Source organism: Lepidochelys kempii, chromosome 28 (assembly GCF_965140285.1).
Source record: "Lepidochelys kempii isolate rLepKem1 chromosome 28, rLepKem1.hap1, whole genome shotgun sequence".
NCBI classification, from domain to species: Eukaryota; Metazoa; Chordata; order Testudines; family Cheloniidae; genus Lepidochelys; species Lepidochelys kempii.
Window position 1 is genome coordinate 5,563,272 of NC_136407.1, and position 13,876 is coordinate 5,577,147.

At 46.3% G+C, this 13,876-nt stretch overlaps 1 protein-coding gene across 1 annotated transcript in view; it reads left to right on the forward strand.

Moving 5' to 3' along the window:
• Nucleotides 1–6,973, forward strand: part of LOC144929099 (uncharacterized) — a 29,793-nt gene extending 22,820 nt beyond the window's left edge. Inside the window, 1 exon segment of the mRNA XM_078850943.1 lies at nucleotides 1,076–6,973. Within this exon segment, the coding sequence (XP_078707069.1) occupies nucleotides 1,076–2,373 (1,298 nt within the window). The 3' untranslated portion in view covers nucleotides 2,374–6,973.
• The last annotated feature ends 6,903 nt before the right edge of the window (nucleotides 6,974–13,876 follow it).

Here is a 13,876-nt window from a genome sequence, read left to right on the forward strand (position 1 = left end):
TTTTATGCTTATAAGAAGCACATGGGATCTTTTTCAGGGGAAAAAGCAATATGCTGCCTTTATTGAAGATACAACAATTAGTATATGCATTCAGTCACACCACACACAAAAACACTCTCCTGCCAGTCGATGTTATAGTTACCAGCAGCCAGCTAGGTTGATCCCTGGTAGGGAGGAGCCAATTTCCATTGGTCACTACACAATGCTCCAGGGAAGTCTTGGCAGGATGAACCCAAAGTTTCATGGCAAGGCACCCTGTTTATATAATGATTTTCCTTCATTGGGACCAATGAGTTTTCCACCGTCATACTGTCATCAATTGTTGTTTGAGTGCTTATTTTTTTTATTTGTCCTTCTCAACCTTTATCTTGTTCTTTCATCAAGTCCCTCAGGGAGTTATCCCATGCTGGTTTTGATCACAGCTATCTTGTCCCCACTGATAAGTGACTGTCTCATCTTTAGAGTTGTCAATCTGCCCTTCTCTGACATTTCACTGGGGGCGTGTGGCAGCCTCCTGGCACCCTTGCGTCTGTCTCTGGTTCCTCCTTTGTACATCTGGTTCAGCGATGGCCTTCATACTTATCTCTTAAAACACACATTCCTCATTCACACAAAACAGAATTAATTTACACACAACATTTTGAACAGGAATATCAAATTCCAATGCAAAAGAAAACAATCATGGCATTCTGTTACTTATTTTAAAATGCTAAACCTACAACAAATTGGTGACCCTCAAAGGTCTGTTACTGCCTTGAAATCAGTCCAGATACAGATTCTGGCTGATGGATCTCTACCCGTTGGCCCGTTAGGCCATTCCTTTCTGTTGTTCAAAAAGGGTGACTGGCAGGATATGATCAGATCATACACCAATACATTTAATACATGCTACATTCTTATCCTTTATTCTTCATTCTAAATTACATAAAATGCAAACTTAAAATCCTACTACTACATTTGGGGGAAGAATTTGGGGGAGTTAAGTTCCTGATTTTTATTTGACCTCTCTCCAGCACTTGTTTTGGTTTGACCTTCCCCTTTCCATCCCTGTTTGAGGTTTCTGTTTCTATCACAGCAGGTGATGCAATGGCATGTGACAAAGAGGAGCAGAATTCTCAGCAGGAAAATGTTGAGCAAGTGGATAAAGACAGAGCACTATCGCAAAGACCAAAAAGGAATGTGTCCAGGAGTCATGAGCAGGAAAAATCCTCTGAGATTCAGCACAGACCAGAAAGAGAGCAGGGAAACCAGCCAGGGGAGGAAGTGGGTAAATTAATTTTGTGTCAAGGAACTCAGAAGGACTTCAAGGAAACCACAACACAGCAGGAAATCCTCAGGGGAAAGAGAAAAAATACATGCACTGAGTGTGGGAAAACCTTACGTCACTACTCAGCCCTTATAAAGCATCAGAGAATCCACACAGGTAAGAAACCCTGTGAATGCCGTGAGTGTGGGAAAACCTTCAAACGCAGCTCAAACCTTATTACCCATCAGAGAATCCACACTGGGGAGAGGCCATATAAATGCCGGGAGTGCGGGAAAACCTTCAATCACAGTTCACACCTTATTACCCATCAGAGAATCCATACAGGAGAGAGGCCATATAAATGCAGTGAGTGTGGGAAAACCTTCAATCACAGTTCACACCTTCTTAGGCATCAGAGAATCCACACAGGAGAGAGACCCTATGAGTGCAGGGAGTGTGGGAAAAGCTTCACTTGCACTTCAGACCTTTTTCAACATCAGAGAATCCACACAGGGGAGAGGCCCTATGAATGCGGTGAGTGTGGGAAAAGCTTCACTACCAGCTCAGCCCTTTCTGAACATCAGAGAATCCACACCGGCGAGAGGCCCTATAAATGCAGTGAGTGTGAAGAAAGCTTCCCTAGGAGTTCAGCCCTTTCTGAACATCAGAAAATCCACACCGGTGTGAGGCCCTATGAATGCACTGAGTGTGGGAAAACCTTCAGTCGCATCTCGACCCTTATTAGGCATCAGAGAATCCACACAGGGGAGAGGCCCTATGAATGCAATGAGTGTGGGAAAAACTTCACTCACAGATCAGCCCTTTCTGAACATCAGAATATCCACACTGGTGTGAGACCCTATGAATGCACTGAATGTCGGAAAACCTTCAATCGCAGCTCGAACCTTATTAGGCATCAGACAATCCACACAGGAGAGAGGCCCTATAAATGCAGTGAGTGTGGGAAAAGTTTCACTTGCACTTCAGACCTTTTTCAGCATCAGAGAATCCACACAGGGGAGAGGCCTTATGAATGCCATAAGTGTGGGAATACCTTCTCTTGGCACTCAGCCCATGTTAGGCATCAGAGAATCTGCAAGGGAGATCAACACCATAAAAACCTCTAGGGCTATGCATACTTTTTTTTTTTTAATACTTTTCCTGATTCCCACATAGTAACTTTTAAAGCTGTTTGAACTGTTTGCAGTAACATTATCCCTTAGCTTGTCCAGATGAGTGGCCCATTTTTGCCTTTTGATGTTCACCCTGTTTTGAAGTTGACCCATTTGTCCTTCCTATCAACTCCATTGTCCCATGAGTAATTCAAGTGTCCCCTTCCTACCAGGAGCCAGGGAGCGTCACATTTACACCATTCCTCCTGTTGCAAAGTTATTGTTAGTCACCCATGATACAGTTTGTATCATTGCCAGTTGTTCTCGCGTTGTTCTGGGTTGTGCTGAAGAGCAGTTATATTGGGAACTTTTCAAATGATATTTAAATGAAGAGGAGCAGGGGCAGGAAAAAGTGTCCTTTCAGCCTCTGTGACACTGGAAGGAGATGGGGAGACTCAGAGATTCCCTACTTCCCCATCACTGCAGAACTGTTACCTTTTGTCTGAGCCATGCAGAGTTTATCTTCATCACATGCTATCCCTCCACTTCTCAAAGTGTCATGTGAGGAAGAGTTCTCATCTGTCTGTGCTTGGAGATGATGCTTTGGCTTCTTTAATCCTATATCAGAGTCACTATGACTGGAGATGAATGTCAAAGACCTGGAAGGGGAATTCAAATGGATCCCAAACACAGTGTGATCATTTGGAGTTTAAATCCCAGGTTCCATCTATTGGTAAAGCCACTTCTGGCAAGGTGGCTGTTTTGTCCCCCATTATTTGGATGCTAGGATACTAAAAATGTTGTAAATAACACAACTGACTATTGAGACAATGCTGAGTGAAGTATGTTTGAATGGATCAGAGGAGAATGTGATGGGAGAATCTCTTGTCCTGATTCTGAATAATCAGACGTAACCTGCTCCAGAATTTCACTTGACACTTTCATTGTCATGTATTCTATCTCTCTGTGATGTGCATTTCTATTTTTCCTGAAGGCTGTTTGGTCAACCAATTGGATATTCAGTTTGATAGGATATAGCTCAGATTTATTGGAGAATTTAAGACAAATGACCATTTGCTAAAGTCATAGTTTCTCACTTCAGCTTTGCTTTTTCCCCGCCCCTCCATGATGACATGGAGAAAGTTCGAGTGCAGTTCTGTTAACAGGGGAGAACTCGCCAATTTACTGGACATGCTAACAGAGAAACAGCAGCGATTTAAAACCTCTACTTGGAAATGGTGAACAACAGCAGAACCCCAACTAATTGGAGGAAGTGCATGTGATCACAGTGTAGTTCAATTGTTGAAGTCAATATTGTCTCTGATGATCTGGGAAGAGAATTTCATGGTAAGTGATTTTGAACTAGGCAAAATGCCCATGTATTTTATTCCCAAAGCATGTGTAACCCAGGCCCATCAGAAGATCTCTCTTAGCTAATCCTGTATTATGGAAGATGCTGCCCTTCATGACACTGAAGTTGAGGAAATAGAAGTGGGGTTTTTGTTGAATTTATCCTTTGTGGATGCTAAAAATGTGTATAAAATTAAATCAGTTTTGGAAATCTAATAGCTGCAGAAAAATAGCTATTTCTGAATAGAAACTCCAGCTCTGGTAACAGAGATTCTGATTCAGGCCTGTATCCACCAAATTAAAAAAAAGCTGGGCATGTTTTGGGAAGCCATTTCTCACTAACACTGTTGAGATTTTGAGTGGTTTTGTAAGGGATTCTACTTCAGAGATGTCATAAATATAAAGGGAAGGGTAACCACCTTTCTGTATACAGTGCTATAAAATCCCTCCTGGCCAGAGGCAAAACCCTTTCACCTGTAAAGGGTTAAGAAGCTAAGGTAACCTTGCTGGCAACCTGACCCAAAATGACCGATGAGGGGACAAGATACTTTCAAATCTGCAGTGGGGCGGGGGGGAACTAAGGGTTTGGTCTGTCTGTGTGATGCTTTTGCCAGGTACAGATCAGGAATCTAGCTGGAACGTGCGTTAGATTTTCTTTCGTTTAATGGCTTGTAAAATAAGCTGTGCTGGAGGGAATGTATATTCCTGGTTTTGTGTGTTTTTGTAACATAAGGTTTTGCCTAGAGGGATTCTCTGTTTTGAATCTGATTACCCTGTAATCCTGATTTTACAGAGGTGATTCTTTTACCTTTTTTTAAAATTAAAATTCTTCTTTTAAGAACCTGATTGATTTTTCATTTTTCTTAAGATCCAAGGGTTTGGGTCTGTGTTCACCTGTACCAACTGGTGAGGATTATCATCAAGCCTTCACGAGGAAAGGGGGTGTAGGACTTACGGGAGGGAATATTTTGGCGGAAGACGTCTCCAAGTGGTCTCTTTCCCTGTTCTTTGTTTAAAACGCTAGGTGGTGGCAGCATACTCAAGGACAAGGCAAAGTTTGTACCTTGGGGAAGTTTTTAATCTAAGCTGGTAAGCATAAGATTAGGGGGTCTTTCATGGAGGTCCCCACATCTATACCCTAGAGTTCAGAGTGGGGAAGGAACCTTGACAAGAGAACTGTAAATTTACCCTAACCAGTGCCAAGGATTTGGGAAGAACTGGGGTTGAAAGAGTCCACACCCAGTTCTTCGTTTCCACCCCAGTAAAGGAAACTATGGTGACCAATGACCCAAGGAAAATTGTTTGTACCACTCCACTTCCTAGTGCGGTGTCGCTGATTACAGTTCCAGAGGATACCAGAGTTAGACTGAGAACAATCATCCTTCATTGTTTGGATCCAAAGAGTGAGTGCTTCATAGGACATTCCTTCCCCGTGGATCCCAAACTGGCTGCCTGAGTGGGTAACATGGACTTTCAGGCTGTAGAAATGATGGAAACCAATGAGGCAACGAATGTTTCAGGCTCCAATTTCAGACTTCCGGATACTCGCATGCTGAGTCCTGATTCTCTGGTTTTGTGTCTGACGCGACGGCTACACAATAAAGCTGATGTTGGCCCAGCTGCACCGATTTGTAGCTGTGCTGGTCTAGCATTGTTATTACAGATGCTCTCTGCCAAGGAGAGAGAGATCTCCCGTCGGACTTGATTAGTCCAGGCCCCGCAAGCGGCGGTGGCTGTGTTGGCAGGAGAAGCTCTCCCGCTGACGTAGCGCCATCTACACGGGGGGTTAGAGCTGTGTAACTACGCTGCTCAGCAGTGTGGATTTTTCACACCCCTGAGCAATACAATAGCGTAAGGAGTTCTGGTAGAAAACCTCACTCCAAAGGTTGGGGTCGGAGAATGTGTGTGAGAAAGTGTATATGAGAGAATATTGGCCCAGTATAGATTTTAATTTTTTGTATTTCAATAGAACTTATTTTGCTAAGCTTCAAAGTCCATTTTTATTAAAAGGAAAACTACTCGAGGGGACAAGATGTATAACCTTTTACCCACTTAGACTGTAAGGGTCACTGACTTCCCCACGTCTCTAATTTGGAAAAGAGATGCATGACAATGTCAGGATGTGTCCAGCAGCTAGGAAAGCTGCAATCACCACCATCAATATCAAGGAAAAGGTTGAAGTCCATTGGCTTTCATATCAAAAAGCCATCTAAAGGATGATCTACTCTGAAAAGCTATGTGGACATAGCCACATCTCTCAGGGGTGTGAAAAATCCACTCCACTGAGAGAAGTAGTTAATGTGACCTGAGCCCCAGTGTAGACAGTGTTAAGTTGTCAGAAGAATACTTCTAGTGTTTGAAGTGTAGACATAGCCTTAGTCAGTTTAGTCAGCCCTATGGGAAGCAAGTCATGACATCAATTACAATTTTGACCCTTCTTCCTGTATGTGAGAAAGCTCCTGATATGGAGGGCTGAGCCAATCGCCTGGTTTCTCAGCTGTAGCTACAGCTCTTAGTACCCATCCATCCAAAGACTGAGAGAAATGGAGAGTTCCAGTCATTGTCATTTTAGTAGCTTAGTGTTCCTTCTTTCTGTTATACCAGGGTGTGACTGTATAGCTCAGTGCATGTGTGACAAAAGCTCATTGGTGCCAATTGGCAAAGGGGTCATGGTTATTCAAAAGCAACTCCTGTCTCAGGCCTGACAAACTCGCCACACCTAATACACTGATTTTATTATATTTATCCAGGAAGCATAGCAGTGAGATCTCTACTGAAAGCTTGTAAATTATTCTTACTCCTAATCAGTAGCCAGTCATGCAATGTATTGTGCAATTGTCAACCTTTGCACCAACCCAGAAAACCCTGTGGAAAACTATCAAAGACTAACTATAGACACTGAAACCCTGTGGAAGTGAAAAGGACAATATAACAATGAGATTGTCCTTTCTGTGAATAAAGACAAAAGACTTAATCAGTTTATAACAGGGTGGAGAAAAACACTCTGGATCTATACACCAAGGAGATCCCTAATGACCAGTCGTGCTTCATGAAAGGCAGGGCCCTGTCTCCTAGGGACTAGCAATTACCGCAATAGACTGAAGTTTGAAGTGAGAATCTACTTAGATAGGAAAGGTAACTATTAAAAAGTGTAGGTTGCATTTTGTGATTTTGTTCTGTTGGTAACGGTTGATTTCCATCACTCACGTTTGTTTGTGTTTAAATCTGTATCCCTTGTTAAATAAATTTTCCATTTCTTTGATAACTGTGCTCAAGTACTGTGTGTGATGCAGGAGCAGTGGTCTACAGTAAAACTGGTAACCTGGGATGTACCATTGCTTCGGTAAGAGTGTATCTGGGATTCTTCTAAGTATTTGGTGATCAGGGCTGGACCCGAGAGGGGGACACATTGAAGGAACTTGGGGGTTAGGTTACCTCTATTGTCAACTGGCAGGGCTGCTGTGGCTCAGAGGATGGGTCTTGGAGGGCAGACAGGCCGGTGAGTTTGGTCGCTAACATCCGGCTACCAAATGTAAAAGTCCCTCTTCCTAATGGCAGGTGCCAACAAGGAGACTCTCAGCCCTCAGCAGCCTGAGAAGGGTCATAGTGTGCATCTAGGTTGATCCACCTGTCAAATCCACACAGGGAAAGCACCCTACAGCATAGCTCCCTGAATCAAAATAGCCCTAAAACTCTGCCGTATGAAATCATGGAACATTTGCTCTTCGCTCTGTGAAAGCATGTAAAGAATCTAAGCGTTGGAGGGTAGGGATTGGGTCCAGAGTGAGCTAGAAAGATTGGAGGATTGGGCCAAAATAGATTTGATGAGGTTCAACAAGAACAAGTGCAGAGTCTTGCACTTAGGATGGAAGAATCCCATGCACTGCTACAGGCTGGGGACCGACTGGCTAAGCAGCAGTTTTGCAGAAAAGGACCTGGGGATTACAGTGGATGAGAAGCTGGATATGAGTCAACAGCGTGCCCTTGTTGCCAAGAAGGCTAATGGCAAATTGCGCTGCATTAGTCAGAGCATTGCCAGCAGGTCCAGGGAAGTGATTATTCCCCTCTATTTGGCACTCATGAGGCCACATTTGGAGTACTGAGTCTAGTTTTGGGTCCCGCACTACAGAAAGGATGTGGACATATTGGAGAGAGCCCAGTGGAGGGCAACAAAAATGATTAGGGGGCTAGGACACATGACATAGGAGGAGAGGCTGAGGGAACTGGGCTTGTTTAGTCTGCAGAAGAGAAAAGAGAGGGGGGATTTGATAGCAGCCTTCAACTATCTGAAGGGGGGTTCCAAAGATGAGGGAGCTCAGCTGTTCTTACTGGTGGCAAATGACAGAACAAGGATCAATGGTCTCAAGTTGCTGTGGGGGAGGTCCAGGTTGGACATTAGGAAACACTATTTCCCCAGGAGGGTGGTGAAGCACCTAGGGAAGTGGTGGAATCTCCATCCTTAGAGGTTTTTAAGGCCCAGTTTGACAGAATCCTGGCTGGGATGATTTAGTCAGGGTTGGTCCTGCTTTGAGCAGGGGGTTGTACCAGATGACCTCCTGTGGTCTCTTCCAATCCTAATCTTTTAGGATTCTAAACACCTGCAAATAGTCCCCAAATGTTTCTTTGTGTTCACATATGTACAGGTTTTATGCTATACAAAACCAAGGGGATCTTTATAGGGGAGAAGGGAACACGCTGCTTTTATTGAGAATACAACAGTTAGCATATGCTTTTCAGTCACACACACACATGCACATCATACACACAGTCCTGCCAATTGATGTTTTTATAGTTACCAATCTGTTGTAGCTTGAGTTGATCTAATGGCCAGTTAGATTGAAGACGAGTGAGGAGCTGGGCTCTGTCGGTCGCGATCCGATGCTCCAAGGTTTTGGCAGGACTGAACCCATGGAGTACTAATCCATTGTGCTCTGCATGCATGGATTCGAATCCCATCCTCATTGGGTGCATTTAGTCCAGTAGGCCCCAACCTTTCTTTGGGAATAGCACATTCCTATTCCCAACAGACTGTGGTGGGTGCCAAACACCCCATCGCTGAAATGCGGCCGAGAATCGGCAACGGTTCTCGGCATTTTGGCGGGTGGGTCTCAGGTGGCTGCATCAGTGGCGGCATTTCAGCGGCGCATTATCCTGCGGGTGCACACAACTGCCCCGGCAGGCGCCATTGTGCCCATAGGCACCACATTGGGGACCCCTGATTTAGTCTTTTCCCCCCCTTGACAAACAACCTTTGGCACAATGACTGACTAAACAACGTTGCTTCCTGCAAACAAAAACCTTCTCAAGAACTCAGACTTCCCTTGCTTATGTGGGGGGGAGGGACAGCTCAGTGGTTTGAGCATTGGCTTGCTAAACCCAGGGGTATGAGTTCAATCCTTGAGGGGGCCATTAGGGATCTAGGGCAAAAATCGGGGATTGGTCCTGCTTTAAGCAGGGGGTTGGACTAGGTGACCTCCTGAGATCTCTTCCAACCCTGATATTCTAAGCTCAGGTTTAGATTTATTTATAATAAATAATTGTTTGATTCTAGTGTCACAATCAATACAGTTGCTTCAGACTGATAGTTTCCCAGAGGGAAAACTTCACTTCTCTCCAAAGGGAGTTGAAGGAATGCACTTTTCAGAGTCCAAGACAAAGCACTTCATCAGTTCTGTGTAGCCCAGAAGGTTGTCTCTTCCATAAACAGCAGCTGGAACTTAAGAACAGAGATACTGAGTCAGACCAGTTCATGTAGCCTACTATCCTGTCTTCCAACAGTGCCCAGTGCCAGCTGCCCCAGAGGGCATGAACAGAACAGGTCATCATCAAGTGATCCATCCCCTGTTGTCCATTCCTAGCTTCTGGCAAACAATGGCTAGGGACACCATCCCTGCCCATCCTGGCTAATAGCCATTGATGGATCTATCCTCCATGCACTTCTCTAGTTCTTTTTTTGAACTCTGTTCTAGTCTTGGCTTTCACAACATCCTCTGGCAAAGAGTTCCTCAGGTAAACTGTGCATTGTGTGAAGAAATACTTCATTTCAAGCCTGCAGCCTATTCATTTCATTTGGTGACCCCTCTTTGTCCTCGTGTTATAAGAAGGAGTAAATAACGCTCCCTCCCTTGGACCTTTGAAATATATTATGTGACCCCCCCCCGTCTCTCATATCTAGGGACCAACACGGATATAACAACACCACAAACAACAAGGTTCAATGTCAATGCACATGGGAGAAGCATCTTGTGTTTCATGCCTTACGTCCCAGTCTCATTGTGTGGCCATTTCCTTTCCCTTCTTTCTGTTAAAGGCTTTTGTGTTTTGCCCAGAAACAACATTTCCACAGGAGACACCCAGGAGTGGGGGCTGCATTCCTGTACCAAACGATCACTAGAAGGAGGCAGACAAAGGCCTTTAAGATGAGGTGTCCATCACTGTAAAAATATCATCTACCTCCTGCAGGTGACTGGCAGCCTGAATTTGTTCCTTATTCCTCCCAGAGTCTTGTCTGGAATCAGACCTATCCAGCTCCTCTCTATGTAGCAGGAAAAAACACAAACCTTGTCTTTAAAACAAGCTGTCCCCTTCCTTCTCAGGGAAAATTTTTCTATGTTTGAAATTGAGCTTCAGTTCCCCTCTCCTAGGGGCGGGTTGGGTGTGGGGCCAGCTCCCAATGAGCTCTGTTTTCACCTTTGCCCCCTTTCAGTCACTCTGGGATAGTAACTCTGCTCCCAGCTGTCAGGCAACCTCCACCACATCCAGCCTGCTTACTAGCTCCATGGTTATGTGTCACCGCCTTTGCGAGCACACACAGCATGCAGGAAGGGCGTTCGTGCTAGGTGCATTGGTCGCATAGTGGTGCACAGAGCTGCCTTCCAAGCAGTTGACCTGGGTTTGAGCCTGGAACACTAGGTCTACTTCTTTGTTGTTTCCTTGTCTGGAAGTGGTTTAATTTCAGTCACATTGTGTTGTAATCACATTATCAACAGAATGAGACAATACATTCCCCAAATATCATACAGGTCATACAGGATGGAGGTACACAAGGGGTTGGAACATACAGGGAGCTGCACTGCACATCCTTGTGTCATCAGAGAAAGACACAACGCTTGGAAACCTGCAGCCCCCATCCCCTTGCCTTCACTGTTCTGATTCCAGCTGCGTGCGATGTTTGCATGATGTTCCTGCATGATGGGGAAATAAAGTTTTGGGTCAGTTTTTACTCCTGCAGATTCCTTTGCTGTTACAATTATAATGACATGAACGAAAGGGAGGCAAAATAAAAATAAACCCAAAATTGCAATACTGGTAGGGAAAGAGAAGATCACGGTTAAGCCAAACACTTCAAAATAAAAATTAATACTAAAGAGGGGGAGGGGAGAAGCAATCAAGTGTGTGGTAATCCCCTTGATATTTGAACTCACGTTGCTAGAATCAAAGTTCAGACTTGACACTGTGGAAAACCTACAACTACCCAGCTCTCTGAACGCCTGTGATGAGCAAGCTTGAGTTGGGACACCTCTTCTGCTTCAATCATTTATTGTCTCACTGTGTTCTCTGTCTCTTTCTTCTCCCCCCATTTCTCTTCTCCAGTGTCTCGGCCTTTCTCCTCTTGCTCCCTCTGCCCCTGTCCTTTCCCAGGAACTCACCGACTACAGCTTCTAGGAAAAGCCAGAGCTTCCATGTTCTGCACATGATCCTGTGTCAGAGGACATGTGGCTCAGGTCAGAACCAGTCACCAGAACAAATTGAAACTTTATTGGAAACTTTTCTGCCTGTTACCCAAATTACACGCCCACCACCGCTAAAGGGGGGTGGGGTACAGCTCTGACTGAGAGGCCTTACAGGAGAAATTTCAGCACAAAGAAAATTTGTGTGAAATGTTGGGAAGTGAAGAGCCCCCTTCCCTCCCCCCCAAATCCCCAGAACTCTAGTGTGACCCAGTGGCATGAGCACAGGGAATCCGGTGGGATGGGGTTACAGAACACAAGGGAGGAGGCAGCAGGGGGGAGAGGTGACAGGGAGTCTCTCTTTTTCCTTTGCTCTTCACTTTCTCTTCTTCTCTTTCCTTCCAGGAACTGCAGCCACAGCAGGGAGGGGTTTGTCTCATTGTAAGGGATCCTTGTTTGTCATGGATGTGGTGGAAGTGACGGATTCTGTGACTTCCTGCGACCTCCGTGACTTCTGCAGCAGCCACTGTGGCTGACTCCAGGGTTGCCAAAGTAGCTGCCAATGCGGCTGGCCCTGGGCACCATTTGACCAGCGGTTCCAAGGGCAGCAGAAGCAGCCGTAGCCCAGTGGGCCCCGGTAGCATTCCCGGGGTGGCCGGAGCAGCAGCTGGCCCCCTGGGGCTCCCCCGTCCCCGGCAGCAGCAGGCCCTCGGGGCTTCTCCCCTGGTCGCTGGTACTCATTATCGATCAACTAAATCGAAACACTTCCACCTGCAAGTGGATTTAGCTCAGGACCTCAGAGTCAGCAGCTCTTACAACCCCCACTGAGCTCTCTGGTCAGGTGTCCTCGCGCTGGAAGCCTCCTGTTTAGATCCTAAAATAGCGTTTTTGCACCAGGGGGACTGAAATTTTGGACTGGACGTTGTAGCTCCACCATTATTTTATTGAATTGCTTCAAAACAGAAAGTCTCCCAAGGGCCAGGCTCTCTGCCATGGAAACAGCTGCCACAGCTCTCCAGGAGTCTGTGCACCACTCAGCAAAGTACAAACCTGCTCCGAACTGAAGTGAGGTCAGACAGTGACAGTAACGCGAATACTTCAGACTATTAACCCTAGGTCCCTTTCTTCCTGTAAGCCCAGGACATGCCAGTCAACGGTTAGCCATGGCGTTATCTTCATCTTAAAATACCTCTCAGTACGTTTAACAGAGGAAGTGAAACCCCCTCCCACCAATGGCTCCCTGTTAAGGAGTTGTTCCATACCTGCCCCTGGAGACTGGTTTTACACCCTTAGAGCTTTTTCTCTTCAAACCCCTTATCCCAATCTATGGGCCAACCTCCGCATTTCAGAGTTTAGCGTTTACTCTCATCACCCTAGTACGGCACTTTCCATGTGAATTAGACAAAGTAAGTGGGGGAAGCTACAAGGCTAATGAAAACTGATGCTCTGGGTGAGGCCTGAACTCACAACCCCAGCAGTGTGCCTCCCTGCACTGACCAGCTGCACCCCTGTAGGTGCTTTGTAGACTAACTTGGGAAGTAGGCAGTTACCTGTGTCTGTGGTTCACCACTTTGGCTGGTAACTGAAAGGCTGCTGGTTCAAACTCTGTGGAAAATGGAGGTCTTTTTAAGTGATGAGAATCCAGTACATTTTAACAGGCAGAAAATCTCCTCTATTCTGGTCTAGCCTCGTTTGACTCCTGCCCATCATCTTCCTCCTCCTTCAGTGTCTTTCCTTCCCCACTGGGGACATGCAGAGATGAACCCTGGTCAGTCTGTGTCACAGACAGTCTGTATCGCATAGAGCGGTGCTTTTCAAACGGTGCAATGGAAGGCACTGGGTTGCAGCGACTCTGGCCAGCACCACCGACCTGGCCGTTAAAGGTCCAGTCTGTGGTGCTGCCTGGCTAAGGCAGGCTAGTCCCTATCTGTTCTGACACTGTGCTGCACCCCAGAAGTGGCCAGCAACAGGTGTGGCTCCTAGGCGGGGGTGGGGGCACGGGGCTCTGCAAGCTGCCCCCAACCTAGCCAATGGGAGCTGGGGGTGGTGCCTGCGGGTGAGAACCACGCAGAGCCACTTGCGCACCTCCACCTAGGAGATGGACCTGCTGCTGGCCGCTTCTGGGGTGCACACAGTCTGCAGTACCGGGGAGGCAGGAAGCCTGCCTTAGCACCCCCGCTGTGCCGCTGACTGGGAGTCACCTGTGGTAACCTCGCGCCCCTGCCCCCTCTCCCCAGGTGCTTTGGGGGGGGGCCCCCTAGAGCCCAGCATGGAGCTGCTGTCCCTGCAGGGTCCCTGGGAGTCACAAAGGGCTGGAAACGTACTGTTTCTTTAAGAGCAAAGGCTGAAATAATCACATCTCCACCTGACTGCAGGAGCTGGGGCTTTAAGGAAAGCAATAACTCTCATGAGACTCAAGGCAAAATCATCAGCACTGAGTCGGACTGAATTTTCATTCTCTGGGATTCCCTGGAGCAGGGGTTCCCAACCTTGTTGCT